Raw genomic sequence first — 24,225 nt, forward strand, 5'->3', positions numbered from 1 at the left:
AAATGGTTTGAGCTGCCACTTTGATTTTTGAGGATCAAAATGGCAGCTAAGTAAGAATGATTGAGCAAATCTCTGTTAACCAGTCTTGGTTGAATTTCTCATACACTTCAGCATATTTAGATAATGGCTTGTATGCCATTTTTGGGGAGCCATTAACATGTATTCTGTTGTCCTTTTAATGAGTTTACTGAACAAAATGACTTCCTGGAATAGCCAGAAATGTTTTGGACTATAAAGTTTCCTTGACTGTCACCTTTTCAGTTCCTTCAGCTGTAGGATCTACTTGTCCCAATTATCTCAGTCATAACTAAATTACATGCTCTGTTGCAAAATGGAATAGTTTCCTTGTAAGACAACCTCACATCCTTCAAGAGACTTTTTAATATGCTTCATGTGTGTATCACAACAGCCAATTGCATTTATATAAGGAAGAAAGAACTTGTATTTATATAGCGCCTCTCATCACCTCAGGGCGTCCCAAACCACTTCACAGCCAATGACGTACTTTTGAAGTATAGTCACTGTTGCGATGTAGGTAAAAAAAATACCATAATTAATGTAGAAAATATTCCATGGCACTTTACAGAGGCATGAGGAAAAATAGAAACTGAGTCGAAGAGGGTGAGATTGGGAGGGTTTATCAAAAGCTTGGTCAAAGAAGTGGATTTTGAGGAGAGAGGGGCAGAGAGGTTTAGGGAGGAAGTTCCAGAGAGTGGGATATCCAAGTATTTACAGTATGTATGCCTCTTGCATTCAAACAATGCCTATTTAGATAGTATGTGTGAGGCATGGAGCAATTAGCAAGGCAGCCGGACCCCAGCTACTTCAGCAATGTGCAAAAACCATTAATGTCAAATGTCCTACACAACTAAACAGCACTACTGTTATATTTGATTCCTCAAAGTTTGTTGAATAACATCTGAGAGGTACAGATTTTCTAGACGAAGAGCATTATGGACTCTTTACAAATGTTATTCATGCTCGGTTTTTAAATCCAAGGTGCAGTTTTCCCATCTGCTCCAGCAAAGGATATTTGAGCTTTTCCTCAGAAAAAAATCATGCTCTACCTTCTGTACGTTTAACTTCAGGTGCGGGGGAAACCCTCTCTCTCTGACTTTGCCCCATAGGAAAAGAGGAATTTTCCCCCATAGTGGGAGTTTTCACTTTTACTGCTGGACGGAAAATGGGCAGCAGCGGATCGGCCACCCATTTCACACATCGCTTGATTTCTGTTTCCATTAAATCACTTTTATCTGTGATTATATGGAGAATATCTCACTGATGACAGCTGGTTGCCAGTATCATTCTGAACTGAATAATTATCACTCCGTTGGAGATGGAAAATACTGAATTCCAAAAGGCTAATATTCCCACAGACTGATGGGTAGATAGGAAGAAGTTACAAGTAGATAGTGGGATAGTTCGATGTGTCGTGAAATCTAAGATGCAGCAAATGATGCAAACCATTTGAACTCTTTGTTTTTCATTTCCCCCTGACTATTTGTTAGTATGCACAAATTTAATTTTAGTGATGTAAATTTCCTTGTCCACTACATGTAATTGTGGATTGCCATACTGCATGGCTATTATAACCCTTCTGTATCACCAGTAGACAGACGTTATGAGGTTAAAACAAACATTATTGGGTCATTTATGTGGATATAATACAAAATATAACAAGCATGTGCTGCATAGTGACTTCAGGTTACTACTTAACAACTCATTTTTCTTGCTTATCAAAAGACTCCATCTGTTAGGTTCGTTTCATAAACAGTGGTTTAAAAATGGTTGTTAGAAGTACACTGTTTCCATGGAGACCTATTGAGAAATTTTGTGCATATATTTGGTGTTTATTTCCTCTTCTGTGCATTATATTAAAAATATGGTTTATTTCTAACGTCAAGCTATTCAGCCAGTTAGTCATGGGGGAAAATATTTTCTATATTGTGCATTATAGTTATTATAGCAGGGTTGGCTTTAGGGCATGAAGTCCAATGATAAAGAGAACATTTTAAAACTTAAGACACCACCTGGGATGTCAGCCAACACGAATTCCACAATCTTAAAAATTTTCTTTGTCCACAAAATGTCTAATTTCCATTTTAGCAATACTGAAGAGATGTTTGCCATTACATTTAATCAGTACAAAGGTTTCAGTAATCCATTGCATGCACTAGGAGGGTGAATTGCGACATGACCTGGCACGCAAGTCAAAGCATATTCAACTGGAAGACGGCATTGTGGCACCAGCTTAGCAACAGAGCAAGTGAGCTCTTAAGCAAAAGGTGCAATACATTTGTTAGACTTTTAATTCTAATTGTATTAATTTCCATCATAGCGCAGAGGTCAGAGATAATACGCTGATTGACCTCACCTTTTCTTCAGTTGCTATGGAGCCTGGCAACACTTTCTGTCAATATTTTCTATATCAGTTGTCGAACCTCTATCTAGACTTTGTAAATTCATATCTGGCCATTGTGACCTTTAAAACAATTAACAAATGTAGCCTCAGCACGCAACAGTACGTTACATTAAAGCTGACTACACGTGTACACCTTATCACCTTTTTTCCTTGTGCTGCTTTTTCAATCCCTGAGGATGAAGGCTGTGAATTTATAGAGAAAATCTGCTACTATTAAGCAGGCGGGTTGAGTATTAAAAAATATTTTGTGTGAGATCCCAAATGTAGCTTTTCAGGAAGAGAAGACTTTGATCCCATCAGCCTTTGTGTTTCACTCTTCAAAAAAAGAGCTGCACACTGCATTTTATTTTTTTGGGATGATTACGTATCAAAACCATCCACTATTCTAAGATCATCCTGGAGAGCAGAGAACCCCAGCTTCTTTTTGTTACTACTTACCATCTCCTTAAACCCCTCTCCTCTCCACCTCCATCCTCACCTAACAAGTACCAGGAGCTTATGGGCTTCTTTGTCACCAAGAAAGAAACTGTCCATTCAGCTGTGTCTGCTGCTTCCCCCCGTCCCCACCCCGTCCCTATCCCTGAACGCACACATGCTCACTTGCTCTTTGTCGCTCTCCTTTTTCTCTCTCCATCTTGCTTCTTTCCCATCTTCTCCCATGCCCTCTTTGAACTCATTTTGTTGATGAGACCCATTTCCTGCTTCTTCAACACCATTCCCACTAAACTCCTGACCACCCATCTTCCCTTCTGGGCCCCCATGCTAGCTGACATTGTAAATGGTTCTCTCTCCTCCAGCACTGCCCCTCTCCCTTTCGAAACTGATGTAACTACCCACTCCTCAAAATAAGCACTATCAACCCCTCTGTTCTTGCAAAGTGCTGCCCCTTCTCTAACCCTTTCCTCTCAAGTCCTTAAATGTGTTATCACTTCCGATCTGTGCTCGTCTCTATTGCAACCCGCTGTTTTGAATCTTTCCAATCAGGTTTCCATCCTTCTCACAGCACCAAAACAGCCCTAACGAAAGTCACAAAAAGCATTAGCTGTGACTGTGAGTGTCTTGCACAATTTCTTCTAATCCTTCTCGACCACTCTGCAGCTTTGACATCTTCTCCAAAGCCGCCCCTCCATTGTGCAGTTCAGCGGGACTGCCCTTGCATGGTTCACTCTTACCTGTCAGAGGATCTCTAGCAATGGCTTCTCTTCCCAGCCCTGCATCGTCACCTTGGGAGCTCCTCAGGGATCCAGCCATAGCCCCCTCTTCCTCAGCTACATGCTGTCCTTTGGTGACATCATCTGCAGACACAAGGTCAGGTTCCACAGGTGTACTAATGGCACTCTGCTCTAGCTCGCCATCACCTCTCCTGACCTCTCCACCACTGTTTGTGTGACATCCAGTCTTGGATGAGCCGCAATCTCCTCCAGCTAAACAGTGGGAAGACCGAAGCTATCACTTTTGGCCCCTGCCACAAACTCCCTATTCTTGCCACTGACTCCATCCATCTCCCCAGCCACTGTCTCAAGCTGAACCAGACTGTTATCACCCTAGGTGTTCTTTTCGACCCTATGCTAAATTTCTGACCCCATATCCTCTCCATCACAAAGGCCACCTACCTCCAGCTCCATAACATTGTCTGCTTTTGCATCTACCTCAGCCTAATTGTCACTGAAGCCCTCATCCATGCCTTTGTTGCCTGCAGACTTGACTATTACAATGCTTTGCTGGTTGGCCTCCTATCCTCCACATTACGTAAACTTTAGCATATCCAAAACTCTGCTGCCCATATCCTATTCTTCATCAAGTTCCTTCACCCCTTTCCTCACTGACCTACATTTGGTTACCGGTCCCCAATGCCTCATATTTAAAGTTCTCATCCTGAAGTTTAAATTTCTTTATAGCCTCGCTCCTCCCTATCTTTGTAACCTTCTTCAGTCCTACGGACGCCCCTCTCAAACTCTCTGTGCCTCTAATTTTGGCCTTGTGCACTCCCCTCCCTTCACCTCACCATTGGTGGCCTTGCCTACAGCTACCCAAGTCCCACACTCTGGAATTCCCTCCCAAAACCCTTGCACCTCTCCTCCTCTTTCTCTTCCTATAAGACCCTCCTTAAAACCCACCTCTTTAACCAAGGTATCAGTCAATCCTCCTAATATCTCCCTCTTTGGCTTGACATCAATATTTGCTATTACTCTTTTGAGAAGTTCCTTAGGATTTTTTTTACATTAAAGTGCTATACAATTGTAAGTTTTTGTTGAACAAGATAAGGGATGTTGCTGCTGGGAAACATTTTCAACTAGTTTTAACATCAAGAAGTCCTGTGACTGGTACAGCACAGATTAAGTGATCCAAATTAGCTCATATTCAAATTTATCCAATTAATTCAGTTGATCACTTTGTCAGTTCTCATTGAGAGTAAGGTCCAACTTTTGATGTCTGTGCAAAAGACTGAACCTATTCTCACTTCCACTAGATTGTCAGGAATTCCAATACTTATCCACCACATGAGCCCATCCTCCAGGCCACTGGTAATTGGACACGTACTAACCATCCACACTGGAACAACTGGTTGAATGCATGCCAATCATAAGACTACCATCATAGAATGATTAGATGCAAAATGTATGTACTTTTTTTAAAGCATCTATTGTCTCTATTATGGCTACTGGTAAGCCTCAAGGAAAAGATCAGGTTAGCTGTCAAGGTGTCAGATTGGTTGGTCGATTGTCCCTCTTTTTTTTGGCCGGTACTGCATCTGAGCAAATTTGGTTTTGTTCCTGATGCTATGAGCTTCCTTGGACTAAGAATGTCCAGATTATGGGTCAGAGTCCTGTTCTCTGTGACAGCTTGCCAACTGTGCACAGTGTAAAATAATAACGCTTTGACTAGGCAGTTAAATAATTAAATCTACTTAAAACTTGAGTGGGTTGGATACCTGCTGATCCCAATTGTTTTCTTTGTGTCAGTTAATGTCACGTGAAGAGTTTGAATACTGCAGCAATGAGTAAACTTTTCTGGGAAGCTTGCAACACATGGCTGACAGTCAGTTTCTACCTGGGGCAAATTACATTATTAAATTGAACAGAACAATGAACAAACAGGCTTTCACAAGTTCAGATCTGCTGCTTCAGAGCATAAAATAAAGGAAGTTATTAAATATCCACACAGGAGCAGAGTATTGAAAGGGCAGTAGAGTCAAACCATGCTCCACGGAGTATCATATTGTGCACAATTCAAAGCATGTCCTACAACCACACACTCAGATAGTTGTCTTGTTCTTTAAAAATAACCTAATTGGAATTATTTCCTTCAGACTTGTCTGGCAAAGAACCAACATAGCAAATTACAAAAGGTGATTTGATTATTGTTTTTTCTAGAAATACAAAGGAGGTTTGAATATGTCTACCTGTCTCAGTTGGTAGCACACTCTCCTCTGGTTCTAGGTAGGAGGCCAACAGGACTTGAATACAATCCAGTATTACGTTCCAGTACAGTACTGATGGGGTCCTTTTGCTGGAAGTGCCATCCACCAGATGAGACTGAAGACTCCAGAGGTAATGGCGTGGGGACAGGAAGAAAAGCTAATGCTGGAGATATTCTGGCTACGATTAGATAGGTAAGAGTGAACCAAGTGAGTGCAGTCCCTCTGAGCTTGACAACGGAGGAGAGGCGTTGGAAGAGGATGGTTTGGTCAACCATGTCAAAGAATTCAGATAGGTCAAGAAGGACAAAGAAGGATAGTGTACCATGGTCATAGTCACAGAAGATGTCATTCGTGACTTTGATAAGGGCCGTTTCAGCGCTGTGGTAGGGCCTGAAACCTGATTGGAGAGATTTAAATATGGAGTTATGGGAAAGATGGGTGCAGATTTGGGAGGCAACAACACAGTCAAAGACTTTAGCGAGGAAAAGGAGGTTGGAGATGGTACAGTAGATTGCCAGAACAGAAAGGTCCAGGATGTTTTTTGAGAGGAGGGGTGATGATGGCAGTTTTGAAAGGGAGAGGGTCAGTACTTGAAAGGGAATCATTTACCACTAGCGTAGGGGTGAGGAGGGGAATTTGGATGGTCAACCATCTCATGGACAAGGTGAGCTTGGAAAGGGTATGAGGGCAGATAGGAGAGAAGCTCAAGAAAGATGCTGGTTCAGGGTTTGGGCAGGGGGAAATCTTGAGGGAGGTTTGGCTTGATGGGCAAGGGGAAGGAGGGGATGTGGCAGAGGCAGCGGAATGATTGGTCTCAATCATAGTGACAAAGAAGTCCATGAGCTCCTTATACCATCAGAGAACAGATTGACTTGGTCATTCATCTCACTGTAGTTTGTGGGATAATGTTGGCATCAGTTGCGAGTATTTTCCTACATAAAAGTACATTCAATGGTTAAGGGGCTTTAGGGGAAGTGGTTTAATGGATGGTTGAGGAGATAAGTTTTTAAGGGCTTTTGGAGAAGGGGTTTAGGTGAGAGCTCCTGAGTGTAGGGGTGCAGTGGCTGAAGTCTGTGCTATTGATGGTGGAGTGGAGAGAAGGGAATGCCCAGAGACACGTGAGTAAGGACAGGGCCATGGGTAGCAAATTCAGAATTGTACAGACTCTTCCCCACCCCTCTGCTCCCCTTCCCCTCTGCACCCAGTGGCTCATACTTTTCTAGAAAATCTGGGAGGAATTCAGATGTATGTTTCCTCAGAAACTCTTGTAGCTTCATGTTAAAAGTGATGCATTCTGGTTAATTCAAAACAATTATTTTTGAAAACTTCACAATTGACACAGTTTTAATCTCATTACATAAATTACTTTGAGTTACATTGAGTCTACAGCATAGAAACAGGCCATTCGGCCCAACTGGTCTGTGCCAGTGTTTATGCACCACACGAGCCTCCTCCCTCCCTACTTCATCTAACTCGAGCAGCATATCCTTCTATTCCTTTCTCCCTTGTGTGCTCATCTAGGCCCCGATATCAGCGGGGCGGCGGACTGGCAGCGGCGGGGGGGGGAGGGAGGGGTGATTGGGCGTGTGGCAAACTCGCATGAACCAAACTTACCGTTTCTGACGCGATCGCACGTTGATAGTGGTTAACGTCCTCTCCGGGTTTTGTGCCTGGCAGCTGGCCTGATTGACAGGCTGACTGCCATCAGGAGCTGCAACGCGGGGGTGGGGGGGGAGGGCGGGAAAGAGAGACAACCAGACGTCATCCGGCACTGGACCGGAAGACCAGGGGGCGGGGGGGGGGGGGGGGGTGGTGAGGAGAGGGGGAGGAAAGGGGAAGATCGGGGGGAGGAGGAGAGGGGAAGATCGGGGAGGAGAGGGGAAGATCGGGGAGGAGAGGGGAAGATCGGGGAGGAGAGGGGAAGATCGGGGAGGAGAAGGGAAGATCAGATCGGGGGGATATTGGGAGGGTGTAGGGGGGCCATCGGAGCGGGAGATATCGGACGTCGGAGCAGGTGCATTTAGTGTTTTCACTTCATTGCATGTCCTTTTTATTTAATTTATTTAGTTTGTTTCTCCCTGATCCGGCCCAGGCGTGAATCAGAAGCAGAGGGCAAGCCGCCCAGGTAAGTTTAAAAATCTTTTTAATCACTTCATCTGTCACAGGTAAAGTGCCTTAAGTACCTCAATGAGGTACATTTGGCTCTTTATCTGTCATGCCGCCGGCTTTAATTGCCGGCGGGACTTCCGGTTTTGGGTCGGCTGCGTGTACACAGGTCGGTCCCTGGGAAACTTGGAAGCCGGCCGGTTGGAGCCGGCTTCTGAACCTGAACGGGATTTGTGCGATTTTCGAAACCCCCTGCCCCCAATGCACCCTCATTTGCTTCCTAAAATCACCCCCCTAGTTTCCCCTTAAATACATCAATGCTATTTGCCTCAACCACTCCTTGTGGTAGCAAGTTCCACATTCTTATCATTCTTTGGGTAAAGAAGTTTCTCCTGAATTCCCCATTGAATTTATTAGTGACACTCTTATATTTATGACCTCTAGTTTTGGACTCCCCCACAAGTGGAAACATTTTCTCTACGACTACCCTATCAAACCCTTTCATTATCTTAAAGACCTCTATCTCGTCACCCCTCAGCCTTCTCTTTTCTAGAGAAAAGAGCTCCAACCTGTCCAGCCTTTCCTGATCAGTATAACCTCTCAGTTCTGGTATCATCCTTGTGAATCTTTTTTGCACCTTCTCCAATGCCTCTATCTCCTTTTTAAAATATGGAGACCAGAACTGTTCACAGTACTCCAAGTGTGGTCCAACCAAGGTTCTGTACAAGTTTAACATCACTTCTCTGCTTTTCAATTCTATCGCTCCAGAAATGAACCCCAATGCTTCGTTTGCCTTTTTTATGGCCTTATTAACTTGTGTTGCCACTTTGTGATTTGTGTACCTGTACCCTAAGATTCCTTTGCTCCTTCATCCCATTTAGACTCTTATTATCCAAGCAGTATGTGGCCTCCTTATTCTTTCTACCAAAATGCACCACCTCACACTTATCCATATTGAAATTCATTTGCCAATTACACACCCATCCTGCAAGTTTATTAATGTCTTCTTGCGTTAACAGAAAAGTTAACTGGTCTATAGTCCCCTGGATTTGTCCTGACTCCCTTTTTAAATATAGGAGTAACGTTAGCTGTCCGCCAGTCCTCCTACACTATTCCCTTTTCTAATGAATTTTTATATATATGTAACAGTGCCATCCCTAACTTCTTTTAATATGCGCAGATGCAATCCATCCGGACCGGGAGTTTTATCCTCACTAAGTTTGATTGGTTTATAAGTTATTTCCCCTATTTCTATCTTAAATGATGCAGCCAATGCAGCCTTTGTATTAACCACACCCCCCAATTTGGTGTCATCCGCAAATTTTGAAATTGTACTTCCGATTCCCGAGTCCAAATCGTTAATGTAAATTGTGAATAATAGTTATCCCAGCACTGATTCCTGTGAAACACCACTTCCCACCTTTTGCCAGTCTGAGTTGCTACCCTTAACCCCTGCTCCCTTTTTTGTTTTGTAGCCAGCACGCTATCCATTCTTCTACCTGTCCCCGACTTCACATGCTCTGACCTTAATCGAGAGTCTACAATACGGCACATTATTGAAGGCCTTTTGAAAATCCAAATATATGTTATTACCCTGATATATATTGTCTTTATATCTTTTTAAATCTCTTCTTCTAATATCATGCCTTGTTAGTCTCCCTGGTAAATACTGAGGCAAAGTGACTATTCAATATTTCTGCCATTTCGCTGTCATTACCTGTTGAGTTTATCTTGTACATCCTTTGGTGGCCCTATCCCTATCCTGATTTTTCTTTTGTTATTTATGTGTCTGTTGAATACTTTACTATTTCTTTTTATATTCAATTACATTTGGGTTTATCCATATTCAACAGACCAACTAGGTAATCACTTTCCTACCAGAGGTGTAGTGGAGAGTACATTAGGATATATTGAATGTTCCACGTTCCTCATTACTGTTACATAATGTGCTTAATTCTCATTCATAAATATTCTAAATTTTTATGATGTAAAATTTTTCCCCCTCAAATTTAAGTATTAATGTGGACTGAGTTTTAATAAAAATGTCATCTTGCTGTTAAATGGAGAATTATGAATAGTTGGTTTATATTGTATTGCTCAAACCTGGCATCAAATTAATGATTTAGGTACATATCTGGTCCATGGCAGTGTAACCCCTAGTAAGTCTCAAATTATGATCCTGAATGGACCACTTCTTCCCTTGTATCCAAAGAAGTGCATCCTGGCTACAAGATGGCAAATGTCACAAATGACAGTTTGGTTGTGCTGCTGCTGTCTAGTGCCGTGGTGGGGGCGGGGGGAGCTTCTTATTCCCCCATCCCCAGGAAATAGTTGTAGTGCAGATCTTAGCTTATTTCTGTGGAGGGTAAGGGCTTAGACACATTTAAAAAGGGAGAAAAATAAAGGGGAATTAGAGGAGGAAAGAATGTGTTAAAACTTGTGTAGAGTATCCTTTCTTCGTGAAGATGGGGCGGTGTGAGACACCAAGAGAGTGTGCACACAAATGACACCAACAATTGCTCCCATTTTCTAATTTTCTTTATAAAGGGTTGAATTCACCTCTAAAATCACAAAGAAAGATCAAAAGACAAATAGAACATCAATTGAGACTCAGCTGTAAACAGTGGTTAAAACCTTTTATTAAGATGCTTACTTCACAGCAGCAGTTTGTGTTTATATAATTCTTTCAACATAAAATAATTTCCAAGGCATTTCACAAAGGAGGAAAGGAATTGATGCTGAGCCTTTGTGGAAGAGGTCGGAGGGATGACCAACAATTTGGTGGAAGAGATGAGTTTTGAAACTCGGTTTGAGACCAAATATTCACCGATGCTTGAATTTACTTGATTTCATTAATCACTTTCATTAGTATTTTGGTCAGCCCATCAGGGAAAGTGTTCACAAGGTTATGAGATAAGTTTGGATGTGGAAGACCCTTATGCTCATTTGATCTTATCTGTCCAAAATACCAACTCCACCATCTTCCCATTACAGGTTTTACATTCCACCTGAAAAGGCAGACAGGGCCTCAGTTTAAAGTTACATCCAGAGTGTCAGCCATGACTCATTGGTAGCGCTCAGAAGGTTGTGAGTTGAAGCCCCACTCTAGAGACTTGAGCACGTAGTTTAGGCTGACATTTCAGTGCACCACTGAGGGAGTACTCTTTGTCCGAGGTGCTGTCTTTCACATGAGGTCCCGTCTGTCCTGTCCTCTCAAGTGAATGTAAAAGATCCCAGTGAAGAAGGGTAGGGGATTTCTTGGTGCCCTGGCCAACATTTATCCCTCAACCAACAGCACCAAAAGCAAATTATCTGGTAATTTATCTCATTGCTGTTTGAGAGACCTTGCAGTGCACAATTTGACTGCCCCTCATTTCCCTACATTACAACAGTGACTACACTTCAAAATACTTAATTGGCTGAGAAGCACTTTAGGATTTCCTGAGGTCATGAAAGGCATTATATAAATGAACGTTTGTTCTTTCAAAGGACAGCACCTCAGTCAATGCAGCTCAGTACTTCACTGGAGTGTGATTCTAGGTTATGTCCTGATGTGTGCTTTAAGTTCAGAAGCTTCTGGCCCAGAGACAAGAGTGCTGCCAACTGAGCCAATCTGAAATCCAAGTGTTGTGGCCTCATCTGTAGTACAAATAGAAAACAGAATTTTTTCCCCAGGTGAGATGTTTTATTCAAAGGGCCATTTATAAGGGAAAAAAAATTAACAGAGTGTTGCGGATGGAGAATTCAAGATTTGAGGCTGATTTATGTCATTCAAATCATTTGGGTCCCTGTTAATTATATTCATGAACTTTACAAATTAGGTCTAATTTATATCAGTTAATTTGGGTTAATTGGAAAATGACCTAAAAGAAGTACTGTGATGATTTATATATATTGGGCACCTGCCAGGAAATTATTCATATGAGGGTTGCATTGTGTGGATTTAACCCTCTGTGTATTGGTGTGTTTAATTTACTCCATATATTGTACATACACAATCTATGTATAGAGATCAAATGGTCCAAGCCACTTCCCATTGCATTATCATAGAATCATAGAATAGATACAGCACAGGAGGAGGCCATTCGGCCCATCGAGCCCATGCCGGCTCTTTATAAGAGCAATCCAGTTAGTCCCATTCCCCTGCTCTTACTCCATAGCCCTGCAAATCTTTTCCCTTCAAGTATTTATCCAATTCCTTTTTGAAAGCCATGATTGAATCTGCTTCCACCACCCTTTCAGGCAGTGCATTCCAGATCATTACAACTCGCTGCGTAAAAAAGTTTTTTCTCATGTTGCCTTTGGTTCTTTTGCCAATCACCTTAAATCTGTGTCGTCTGGTTCTCGACCCTTCCACCAATGGGAACAGTTTCTCTTTATTTACTTTATCTAAATCCTTCATGATTTTGAACACTTCCTCTCCAATCTCCTCTCAACCTTCTCTGCTCTAAGGAGAATAACCCCAGCTTCTCCAGTCTGTTCACGTAACTGAAGTCCCTCATCCCTGAAACAACTCGAGTAAATCTTTTCTGCACCCTGTCTAAGGCCTTCACATACTTCCTAAAGTGCGGTGCCCAGAATTGGACACAATACTCCAGTTGTGGCTGAACCAGTGTTTTATAAAGGTTCAACATAACTTCCTTGCTTTTGTACTCTGTGCCTCTCTTTATAAAGCCCATTGAATTTTTCTTTCAAGTGTAAAATGTTCCAGCCACAACTGAAGTTTTCATGCTTTATAATCACCCTTGTCCCTCTCAAAGTTGATTGGCTCCCGGTCTCTAAATCATTGATTTACAAATCTTTATCCTTGTTTTTAAATCTTTCCGTGGCTTTGCACCATCCTAATTCTGCAACCTTCCCAGCTTGTACCCTCTACCTCTCCAATTCTGACCTGTGTATCCCCCCCTCCCTTTGCTCCACCATCAGTGACAGAGCCTTTGGTTATTACATCCTTGCACTCTGAAATTCCCTTTCTCTCCTCATTTTCAAAAGCCTTCTCTAAATTATTTCTTCAACTGTACCTTTGATCAACTCCCGAGCCCTGCGCCCAAGCTTCTGCTTAGTATCTGGTCCATGCTTTGCAAAGTGCCTTATGGCATTTGTTACATTTAAAGCATTGTATAAGTGCAAGTATTATTCCCCCATCATCATTCTTACATTGGGTTTGGTATCCTGGATTGGCAAGGACACCAACTCCTATTTGCTACAATAATAGTTCAATGAAGATAGACCTGATGGTCAAGCATTTTGAAATAACCGCTTTCCAGCAGGCTACTTTTTGATAGTTATGTGGGAACCTTTCCTCTCAGCAGGGAAACATTTTAAAAGGATTTTTGGTATAATTGTATTGGAAAAATCCACTTCAGTTATGTGGAGAGACTAGAGAAGCTGTGATTGTTCTCCTTTGAGCAGAGATGGTTAAGGGGAGGTTTAATAGAGGTGTTCAAAATTGAGGGTTTTGATGGAGTAAATGAGGAGAAACTGTTTCCACAGGCAACAGCATGGGTAACCAGAGGACACAGACTTAAGGTAATTGAGGGGAGATGAGGAGAATTTTTTTTTAACGCAGCATGTTGTTATGATCTGGAATGTACTGCTTGAAAAGGTGGTGGAAGCAGTAACTTTCAAAAGGAAATTGGATATATACTTGAAAAAGACACAATTTCGGGGCTATGGGGCAAGAGCAGGGGAGCTCTTTCGAAGAGTCGGCACAGGCTTGATGGGCCAAATGGCCTCCTTCTGTGATGTATGATTCTGTGAGTTCTTGAAACTGAAAATAATTCCTCACCCTAGAGTAACGTTGCTCTTCAAGTGTCCTGTGGTTCAAAGGCCTGCAATTTGCCTGGTTTAGTCAACAGACCTTAGTCTATAAATCCAGATCCAAGGATAACATTTGTTATTAAATTGATTGTCTATATTCAGACTGATTTGTACGTAGTTGTAGATCTATATGGAAATTGATAGAACCATGAAATCGAAACTCCTCCATATACATAGAAACTCCATTAAGTGTGTGCACTCACATATTGGTCATGAAATTCGGCCGCACCGCACCCATTTTTTGGATGTTAAACGGCCTACTAAGCCTCCAATATGGTGGGCAGGAAGTGGACGCTCATTACGAGCCGGAAGTGTGCCGATCGTCATATAGGTAAAGGCCAAAAAAAGACGCCGGCTGCACTCAGGAAAAGGGATCGCCTCTTAGGCCGCAACTAAGAAGGTACGTTTTTAAAATATACTTACCTGAATGTGGAGCCGGGAGGAGCAGGAGTGCTGCTCCTGACCCCACATTCAAAGAACGCGGGATGCTGCCAACCACCAATCCCCTCCCCGCCCGATCACCACCAGCAGCGGCCCGATCTTTTATCACACATTGCCAGCGAGCTGCCTGTTGCTTTTCGCAGCTCGCCGGCTCCATGGAAGTGAAGCCCGAGGCCCTATATTGGGGGCCACTCAGGCCTCACCATTCAGGCGCGGGGACTGATCCCTGCGAGAAACGGGCGCACCCTAATTTCTAGGCCAATCTCCCCACTATTAATAATTGATATAAATTGGAAGCTTGTTGAAACCTTTGCATACTGCATTAGGCATTGAATACAAATGGGCACTCTCAGTCCCCGCTCTGGTAGGAGTGGATGAGCAGCACTCATTAGCATTCAGTTCCTAAAGGCATGCTGACGAGACTCTGGAGAGTTCATGTTGAAGTGTATTTTTGCGCTGATTCTCGAACGAAGTGGAGTGTTGCGATTGCTGTACCAGAGCTCTAATAGATAAATAAAGTACTTGTTCTGTGTAACCCTTCCCATGATAATTAGTTTCACTAAGTTTGTGCGTTTAAAAGTATGAATTGTGCATTTTCTCCACCAATTTTCTCCCCTCTCCTTGTCTTCTGAAGGTGTTGGCATCTTGCTGGGATACCGTTCCATGGGCATCAGGTCACCCTCTAGTCCCTTGCCAAACTTGCCATTATTCGTAAGTGAACCTTGGCAGCGAAACTCAACAGGCTGTTCAACAATTGGTAGGATGGGGCATCACTGCCAAACCCAGTGCTCTGTACACCTGATGTCCACACAGGTGCACTAATAGCAGAGGTTGCTTGATAGCAATTAGGAGCAGGATCTCTGGCTGATTTCCCCCTCTCTAACTCGAGACTGGAGACCAAACCTGGGACCTGTATGGCTCCGTTATTCGCTGAATATGTGTTTGTAGTCTAGATCAACATAAGAATAAGTAAGGCCAAAACATTCATTTTTCAATCGTCTAGTTACCAATTTTCATTTAATAAATTAAAAATCAGCAAAACGAGCTGTTTACTCAGGCTAGTTTCAAACCATTTTTAAATAGAGATTACAGAAAAGAAAGACTTGCATTTATTAAACTTCATAAACATCACAAAAAAAGTATGTACTATTGTTTTTCTGAAGTCAGAATACTTTTGTTATGTAAAGTAATTTGTTTTCCATCTACTTTCATTATTAAATTCACTTTCATTTAGGAAAAGAAGGAACATTTTCCGCAACTGTTGTCCCTAAAACAAAAAGTATCCAGAAGGATGCCAAGCTTTCTTTTGCAGATGTTTTTAAGTATTATTGTTCAAACCTCCATCTGGGATGATGAAAGATTAGCCAGATGTCAATTCTGACTCACAGTAAGCAATGACACAGGACATCTGCTAGTATATGGTAGTTGGTGGGGCTCTTTGTTTCAATTTAACTCTTTTCTATTAGCAGTGGGTGTTAACGGCAATTATCAGTGGTAGCACCAGACTGCTGATACATCTGGGTTCTCTGACGGTGTAAAAGCCCTAAATCGTTGTTACCGATCGTGCACTCTTTATGAACAAGGTGTCTTACTTTATTTAAAAGTGAATTCCAGTGCCAGCTAAAATCATTCTAAATGGAAGATAATTGCTTGCTTTTTCCATACAGCAAAATTCAACTGCATTTCAGAAGTAATTTGTTGTATGTGGTGTTTTGAGAGATGTGGCATGGTGATGTATAAATCCAAGTTTTTTTTACTGCTGTGATGTTAGATTCTTTTTAGGTGTATGATCAGGTGTAAGTTCATCCATCCTTTTGCTTTTAATGTCTTTTTTTTAAAAGTCAATAATAATCTCTGCATATATATATATGCAATCATTTGCTAGGTGCTTACCATGTGGTGCCTTCAATCATGGCTGTGTGCCAAGGTGAAGATTTATCCAGGCTATACTAACTTTAGCTCCCAGTCTGGGCAATGCCTCAATTTAAAAATTCTCATCCTTATTTTCAAAACCCTCCACGGCCTCGCCCTCTCCCTCCTCCAGGCTTACAACCCTCTGAGATCTCTGCGCTCCTCCAATTCTGGCCTCTTGTGCATCCCCAATATTAATCGCTCCACCATTGGCAGTCGTGCCATCAACTGCCTAGGGCCTAAGCTCTGGAATTCCCTCCCAAAACCTCTCTGCCCCTCTACCTCTCTACCTCTCTCTCGTTCTTTAAGATGCTTCTTAAAACCTACCTCTTTGACCAAGCTTTTGGTCACCTGTCCTAATATCTCCTTCTATGGCTCAGTGTCAAATTTTCATCTCAAGAACCACGGCACAGAAGGAGGCCATTCAGCCCATCGTGTCTGTGCCAGCCGAGAAACAGCTATCCAACTTAACTTCACTTTCCAGCACTTGGTCCGTAGCCTTGTAGCTTATGGCACTTCAAGTGCACATCCAAGTACTTTTTAAATGAGTTGAGGGTTTCTGCCTCTACCATCCTTTCAGGCAGTGAATTCCAGACTCCCACCACCCTCTGGGTGAAAAGATTTCTCCTCAGCTCCCTCTAATCCTTCTACCAATTACTTTAAATCTATTTTAAATAGATTTTGTTTGATAATGCCTTGGGACATTTTACCACATTAAAGACGTGATATAAATGCAAGTAGTTGTTGTTGTTTAGTTGATTTCCTATTTTGTTTAGTGCTGTGCTAGTGGCCCCGATTCCCAATCACGCATCCATCAGTGATCCCAACGTAAACTTTCCATCGTCCAGCCTTAACATATTTGGCAAGTTTACTCGGGGGTTATGAGACCTGTGCATTAGGATCTAATGGCATTAACATGGGACCCACGCAATATTAAAGTCATTTTTCATATGTTGGGAAGTCATTTGGCTATTTATTTTGACCACATGGCTCCCACTTGGGCAAAAGTTGACCACGGAGCTCCTGGGAACCCATCAACTGATGTGTCCAAGTACCAATCAGAGCTCAATAAACAGAAGGAAACTTCGAACCAGTGTTACCCCCAGTTTCATGGGTGTGGCGGGAAAAAATATCTGAATGAATGAGGACAACGTATGTGGTGCTGGCAGCCGATGGGCAGTCGTGTGAGGATGTCACAGTTGCTGCACATGTGACAAAAACTAGCCCAAAAATTCGGGACCTGCTCAAACCTATTTTTTAGGAACATAGGAACCGGGGTAGGCCAGTCAGCCCCTTGAGCCTGTTCTGCCATTCGCATTTTTATCCCGCCACTCCCACGAAACTTGGGTCCGAAGTTTCCTTATGTTTGTTGAGCTCTGATTGGTACTCAGAGACTTCAGTTGATGGGTGCCCGGGCACTCCGTGGTAACCTGATCTGTATCTTAATTCCATCTACCCACCTTGGTTCCGTAACCCTTAATACCCTTGCCTAACAAAAGCTATCAACCTCAGTTTTGAAGTTTTCAATTGATCTAGCCTCAACAGCTTTTTGGAGGAGAGCGTTCCAGATTTCCACTACCCTTTGTATGAAGAAGTGCTTCCTGACATCACCCCTGAATGGCCGAGCTTTAATTTTAAAGTTATGCCCCCTTGTTCTGGACTCCCCCACTAGAGGAAATAATTTATCTCTATCCACCCTTTCAATTCCTTTAATCATCTTAAACACCTCAATTAAATCACCTCTCAATCTTCTATACTCGAGGGAATACAAGCCTAGTCTATGCAACCTGTCCTTATAATTTAACCCTTTTAGTCCTATACGGTTTTAAATAAAAAAGCCCAATTGGCAGGAAGCCGCCCAATCTGGCAACACTGACTGTAGGGCTGCTGACCCCAGCAAATTTCCCAGGGTCAGCCGAATTTGAAATTTTTTGGGTGGGCTCTGAGTGTGATTTCAACCTGTACTGGCTGCCCATCTTCCAAAGGGGAGCATAAATCACTGCGGTTGCAGGACTCTGCTGCCTGCAGCAGCTTAAAGAGCACAGTTACCATGAGGGCAGAATGAAATGTCCGGCATCTTTTGAGATATATCAAGATGTGCTGGTAGGGGAGAGCGAATCGATGAGCTCACGATCGATTACACACCTGGTGGGACCAATTTAATTCTTAAATAACCTCTACTGATCCTAGCAACACTGACCTCCTGTTCTATGCAGGAATTCTTTCTGTCCAGCATTGCTATGGTGTTAATGGTGGAAAATGTGATGTATGGTGTCACTCTGTCGTTATCACATTATCTGACTTTATCTGCATGAGTGGGTGGGCACTTGCTGCACCAGCCATTACTTCAGGTGGAAAATTTCATGTAGGTAAAAATGGGGAGGGATCTGGCGTTGCAGGTCCCCGATCCATTTTGCATTGCTGTCTGCCCAATCACGGTTTCTGGCTGTGGGAAATCCTGCCCATTGTACAATGAGAAAGTTATGACTGTGAAAAGTGAGGAGGACATAGTACTGAAGGGGTTAAAGAAAATCTGTTATGTTCGCTTTGATGTGTTAATTAATTGTGATATCAGTGAATTAAATCTCCTTGACCTTTTTGATGTGCACCAGTCGAGCTTGAAAAAGATTGGATTCATTTAGATACAGGGGGAACGCTGAAAAATATACATTTTCCCTTTCTTTTACATACCCACTCCCTTTAATCGTGTTAAACATTTGCATTCAGTGAGAAATGCATTTCAGCGGAAACTAATTTTTTTCTGCTGAATGCTGTTATTGGTGTGGAAGAATATCGAAAAGTGAAGAAAATTATTATATTTCCACCAATAAAGGGAACAGAGATACCTTTCTGCCATTATATCTACCTGATGTTTAAACACAGCACTATTGGAGTAAAAGATTATGGGATATATTTTCCCCCATGTGTAAAGTTAATTTTTTTTTTATTTGAACTGTCATTACAAAGCTATAAATACGATGAAGGCCCCCTCACATGTTGCACAAAATGCAGATCAGTTTAAAACTCTGTTCCGACATTGGTTATACCCTTATTTAGCTGCTCAAGCTATACTTTACCCTCTTTGATGCCAAGGGAATCACACCAAACAGCAGGAAAACAGTATTATAGTTCTAATTAATTACATTCCCTAAAACGGTATTGATAGCAGTTTTCAAAGATGCTTTTTAAGCTTAATCAGTTTTTGCTGGTTAGGTTGTTCAAACTTGCTGATTCTTCGAACTGTCAACGGCTTTTTTTTTTCAATTTTCACAGCTCGATATTACCAATCCAATGATCTATATACAATATATAGAATAATCTTGTGTATGCATGCACTTCCTATCCAACTTCATTCTGTCACAATTTTTAGTCATGCTGTAGTGTCAAGATTTAACTTTGGAACTGCCCTTGTAAACATTTAGAATGTAAATCCTGTATGTGAACAGTTGCCTGTAACAACGTAGTTGCAGGCTCTGGCCAGTAGGCGGTAATGTGGAGCGAGTTTCTCAAGCCTGTCTCTCAACTCCATTGCCATCTTGCAATCATCAACCGACCAATGGTTAATGGCACAGGCAATTTGCTAATAATTGTATATGTGAGTAAATTGCCTGTGATGTTGCCCACAGTCAGTTGATGAATATAAGTTTTTAAAATATATATCCTGGCACTTGGACAGTCCTAGGACACAGAGCACCAAAGCAGCAACAATGATATATACATTTAAAAAAAGTACTGGCACCCAGATGGGCCAAGAGAGCAGGGCACCATAACAAAAGCAATAATATAAAAAGATTTCAAAAAATTAGACTAGCACATGGATGGGGTGGGTGCAGTACACCATAGTAGCAGTAACAATAAATATTATACATTTATACGGGGTGGAAGATTACATGCAGAACAGGAAAAAATTATAATAGGAATGCAACAAATCTGTGAGCACGGCTGGGAAATGTGAGAGTGGGGTTGTGGCTGCTAGGGAAGGGCCAATTAGAGATGAAAAAGGAAAATCTTCTTATTGAGAATGAGGGAATAGAAAGGATACGAATACCACAGAAGAGTGTGGTAATGGGGATGAAGGAATACTAGAGGATTAGGTGAAGCACTTAGATAGGCTAACTATAGATCAGGAAGTTGTATTGAAAGATTCCAGGTAGAAACTGCATCCTAGAATGCTCAGGGAAGTCAAAGAGGCTCTGGACATATTCCTTCAAACATCCTTTGATATGGAAGTTGTGCCAGAAGACTGGAGGGTATCCAATGTGCAAAAAGATAAAACAGGTAACTTAGAGACTAATCAGCCTAACATTTGTAGAGGGTAATCATCTACAGGCCATCATACAAGAGCCCGGCAATGGCGAGGGAGGGAAAGATCAGGGATTGGAGGTTGGTGGGGGTGGGGGTAGGCTGATCGCGGGGCAGATCGTTGGGGGTTGGAGGGAGGTGGGGGGTTGGTGGTGGTCGATTGCAGCAGCAAGGAGAGGCCGCCAAAGGCAGAAGGGAGGCCGAAGGTTTTCTTGAGGGGCCGGGGGGAGCACTTCTGCTCATCGTGGCCTACAAGGCGGGCTCTAAAAAGCACATGCCTGCTTGATCCGGCTGCTCCCATCTCCGTTTCACTGCTGGTTTTCCCGAGCCCTGGGAAACTCCGCTTGGCAGCTGCTAAATTTAAATCAGGGTCCCAGCTGCACAGTAGGAGCCTGATTTAAATATTACAATGAAGTGTCCCACCTCTCCAAGATGGGATACATGCACGTCATGCAACCCGCTGTCATAAAAATGGCGGCAGGCACGTAGGCGGTGGGTTGGGGACGTGTTCCCGATTTTTAATTTTTAACCCACAACCCTCTTCTGCCTATCATGGGGGTGTTAATATCGACCCCATGGTCTCTGGACAGTCATCAAGAGTGGGAGCCGTGGATGATTTGTCCCTCCCTGAGCAAGTGACGATGAGGCCAATTGCAGCACTTCTGCAACTACCATGGCTGAGAACAGTTAGTTCACCCGAGACCAGGGATCAAATCAGAGACCTTATTCTTTTGTGTGGGTCAGCTACTCACTGGATAAAATAACTGAACCAACTGCAGCACCCGGTCCTTGGTCTCCCTCAGCTATGGGTGAGCGATGACCTGTTCCTAGGCTCCCACCAATGCTGGTCTATCACTACATCGAGTTACATTGAAACTACGGCACAGAAACAGGCCATTCGGCTCAACTAGTCTATGCCGGCGTTTATGCGCCACACGAGCCACTATGAGGCAAGCAAGGAGAACGTGTGATGATTTTTTCTCACTGTCTCCCTCCCTGTGGGGAAATGCCTGACCTCTGGTGTCTTACCACTGTTTGAGGATGTGACTGAAGCCTTTAGCTAAACCTGTGAAGACTGTAGGTGTCAAACCACATCCCATCATACAGTGCGTTGATGCTGCAGTGTGCTGTGCCACCGTGTTGTGCGCACATTTTAACAGCTTAAATAACATGCAATGCAGTCTGTGGTTGTGTTACTTTAACAACATATGGCACTCAAGGTTAAATGGCAGATTAAGGGCTCAGCACTACCTGATGTTTGTCTGAAGAGCATGATGCAATAAAGCAGCATCTGCTCTATTTAGATGCTAAGGCTGGCCAATTTTTGGCCTGGGGGAGAGAGTTGTGAATATATCTATTATACTTTGGATTGTGATGTACAGTAGCAATATTTGATCGTCCAGTGATGCTTCACATCCATTTCACGACCAGTAATGTTTTCTGTCATCTGTCCAGATTTAATTTAAACCTACTCCCTAACCCAAACCTGAGGAAACATGTTTGAAATAACACAGTTTCTTCTTGGGCTACGTTAACCTGATGGTGCAGTGCGTCAGTGTACCAACCCACTGTTCCGTGGTGTGGTGAGACATGGGTTTCTACTTGACATTCACCTTGCACTGAACCATCATGGGAGAGGCACAGAGTGGCGATGAGGCACTGCCCTCTTAATGACCAGTTATAAAGCACAACTGAGAGAAGCCTGGGCATAGATCACTAGTCTGCCCCCTCGGCCAGGCAACAGTGCAGAATGTGAGGTAATTTAAGACTGGGGGAAAAGGAGAAATGAAATTGTTGTTATAATGTGAATGCAGCTTGTTCATAATCGCTGCAGTTTAAGTTGACCATGTGTTACATGAAGTCATTGAATAGTTTCAAACAATTTTTAAGCTGGCTTAGTTTATGAATTTCTTTTTGTTAGTGACTAATAATTCCTTGAATTATGCCATGTGATGGCAGAGGTGCTTTATTTCCTATGTTATTGTCTAGGTTGGAGAATTTTTATCACATTTTGAAAACAATGGCAAACTAATTGACAGATTTTGTTTGTGGCAGACATTATTCCTTGGGTTTTCCATTTTCCTCTTCGCACCAAGTATCAAGAAATTCCCAAATTAATTGATATTTTAAGGATTGTCAATATCTAAAACTAGCTCTGAAACACTGCTTACTTATAATCAGGCTAGGACATTAATTTTTCTGAATTATCAACCAGATTTAGTCAAATCAACAGAGTTTGGTTCACTGAGACCTGTCACTTAGTTGTGGGGGTGTAGCTTTCACACAGGCTGCAATCAGCTCGAGAAATAATAGCTCTTTGCAGCAATGCTAACATTGCAGTATTAAAGTACTTTCTTCCCTTATGTATGGTTTCCATACCACTCTGTAGTGTATGAACATCCATAAAAGCCTGTCTCTTTCAGAGTTCATACTTGACAGACCTGTCTAATTAGCCAGGAAGAGCATGCCTGTAGGCCCTAAGGAGCTCAGCATTACAGGCTCCTGCATGCCACTCTTTTTTTTGCCTCTGTAGTTTTCCCTTGCCTCCTTTGCAGAAAGTAACACGTCAACCACCGACCAGTCCCAGGCCAATGATAATGTTAAAAACAGTGTTGTTCAGTGTCTATCAGCAGGCACATCTCTAAATACCTAAATTGAGGTGTGTGTGGGTGAAAGGTTAAAGAAAGGAGGTAATGTAGAATTGGTTGGAATATAGGTTTTGTATAAAGAACATTATGCAAGCCAAACTTATATATTAAAAAAAATCACCTGCGTCAGTATTGTGATCAGCTGCTGATCTCTGCCTGTACTTTTGGAAAGGCACCAAATGTTTCATGGCTATTCGCCACATTAAAGGAGGAAATAATATCAGAGGCTGAGTCAAATTGCACAATCTTGGCATAGGCCCGAACAGCTGACTCCAGACCATCTTCTCACACTTCCGTCAAGGACTGGTTCTTAATGAAGAGAAGGTAACTAACGAGGAAAAAACGTCATGTAAATTTGCTTTTTCAATGGGGGCAAAAGGAAAATGGGAATCGTATTTTCTGATAGGAATGTAAAGTTGGGCACAATCGCATTCAGCTGGAAAACAAACTTTTTATGGGTGTAAATACACTACAGAGTGGCATCGAAACCATGCGTAAGGGAAGAAAGTACTTTAATACTGCAACTTTAGCATTGCTGCAAAGAGATTTCCACTATGGAGTGATGCAAAAGTCACCATATAGGTCTAGAGTCTGGTCCTGACCTGAATAACTCAATGTGATGGATTTGTGACATGCTGTGCCTTGGAGCGGTGAGTTGCAGATGTATGCGTGCAATTGCCCACTTGGGAAGGCAGGTGAAACTTTTACGCACTATTCTATTTTATGAAAAGGGCTTTTGTAGGTACAGCACAGGAGGAGGCCATTCGGCCCATTGTGCCTATGCCGGCACTTTGAAAGAGCTATCCAATTAGTCCCATTGCGCTGCTCTTTCCCCATAGCCCTGTAAATTTTTTCCCTTCAAGTATTAATCTTTTGAAAGTTACTATTGGCTCTGCTACCACCACCCTTTCAGGGAGTGCATTCCAGATCATTACAATTTGCTGCATAAAAATGTTTCCTCATGTCACGTCTGGTTCTTTTGCCGATCACCTTAAATCTGTGTCCTCTGGTTACTGACCCTTCTGCCATTGGAGACAGTTTCTCCTTATTTACTCTATCAAAACCTGTCATGATTTTGATCAAATCTCCCCATAATCTTCTCTGTTCTAAGGAGACCCCCAGCTTCTGTAACTGAAGTCCAGTCTAGTAAATCT

At 42.5% G+C, this 24,225-nt stretch overlaps 1 protein-coding gene across 5 annotated transcripts in view; it reads left to right on the plus strand.

The window, feature by feature from the left end:
• Nucleotides 1-24,225, plus strand: part of ak2 (adenylate kinase 2) — a 126,835-nt gene that overhangs the window by 96,517 nt on the left and 6,093 nt on the right. Inside the window, exons 7-8 of one of the 5 annotated variants that reach the window (XM_068006624.1) lie at nucleotides 5,863-5,973; nucleotides 7,911-7,968. The exons of 1 other annotated variant lie outside the window; for it this stretch is intronic. In XM_068006624.1, coding sequence (XP_067862725.1) covers nucleotides 5,863-5,973; nucleotides 7,911-7,968 — 169 coding nt within the window. Of the gene's footprint in view, nucleotides 1-5,796; nucleotides 6,036-7,910; nucleotides 7,969-24,225 lie in introns of those variants that run through there. 3 more of the 5 variants (XM_068006626.1, XM_068006625.1, XM_068006630.1) reach the window with 3 other exon arrangements.

This window comes from Heptranchias perlo, chromosome 26 (genome assembly GCF_035084215.1).
Source record: "Heptranchias perlo isolate sHepPer1 chromosome 26, sHepPer1.hap1, whole genome shotgun sequence".
Classification (NCBI taxonomy): domain Eukaryota; kingdom Metazoa; phylum Chordata; class Chondrichthyes; order Hexanchiformes; family Hexanchidae; genus Heptranchias; species Heptranchias perlo.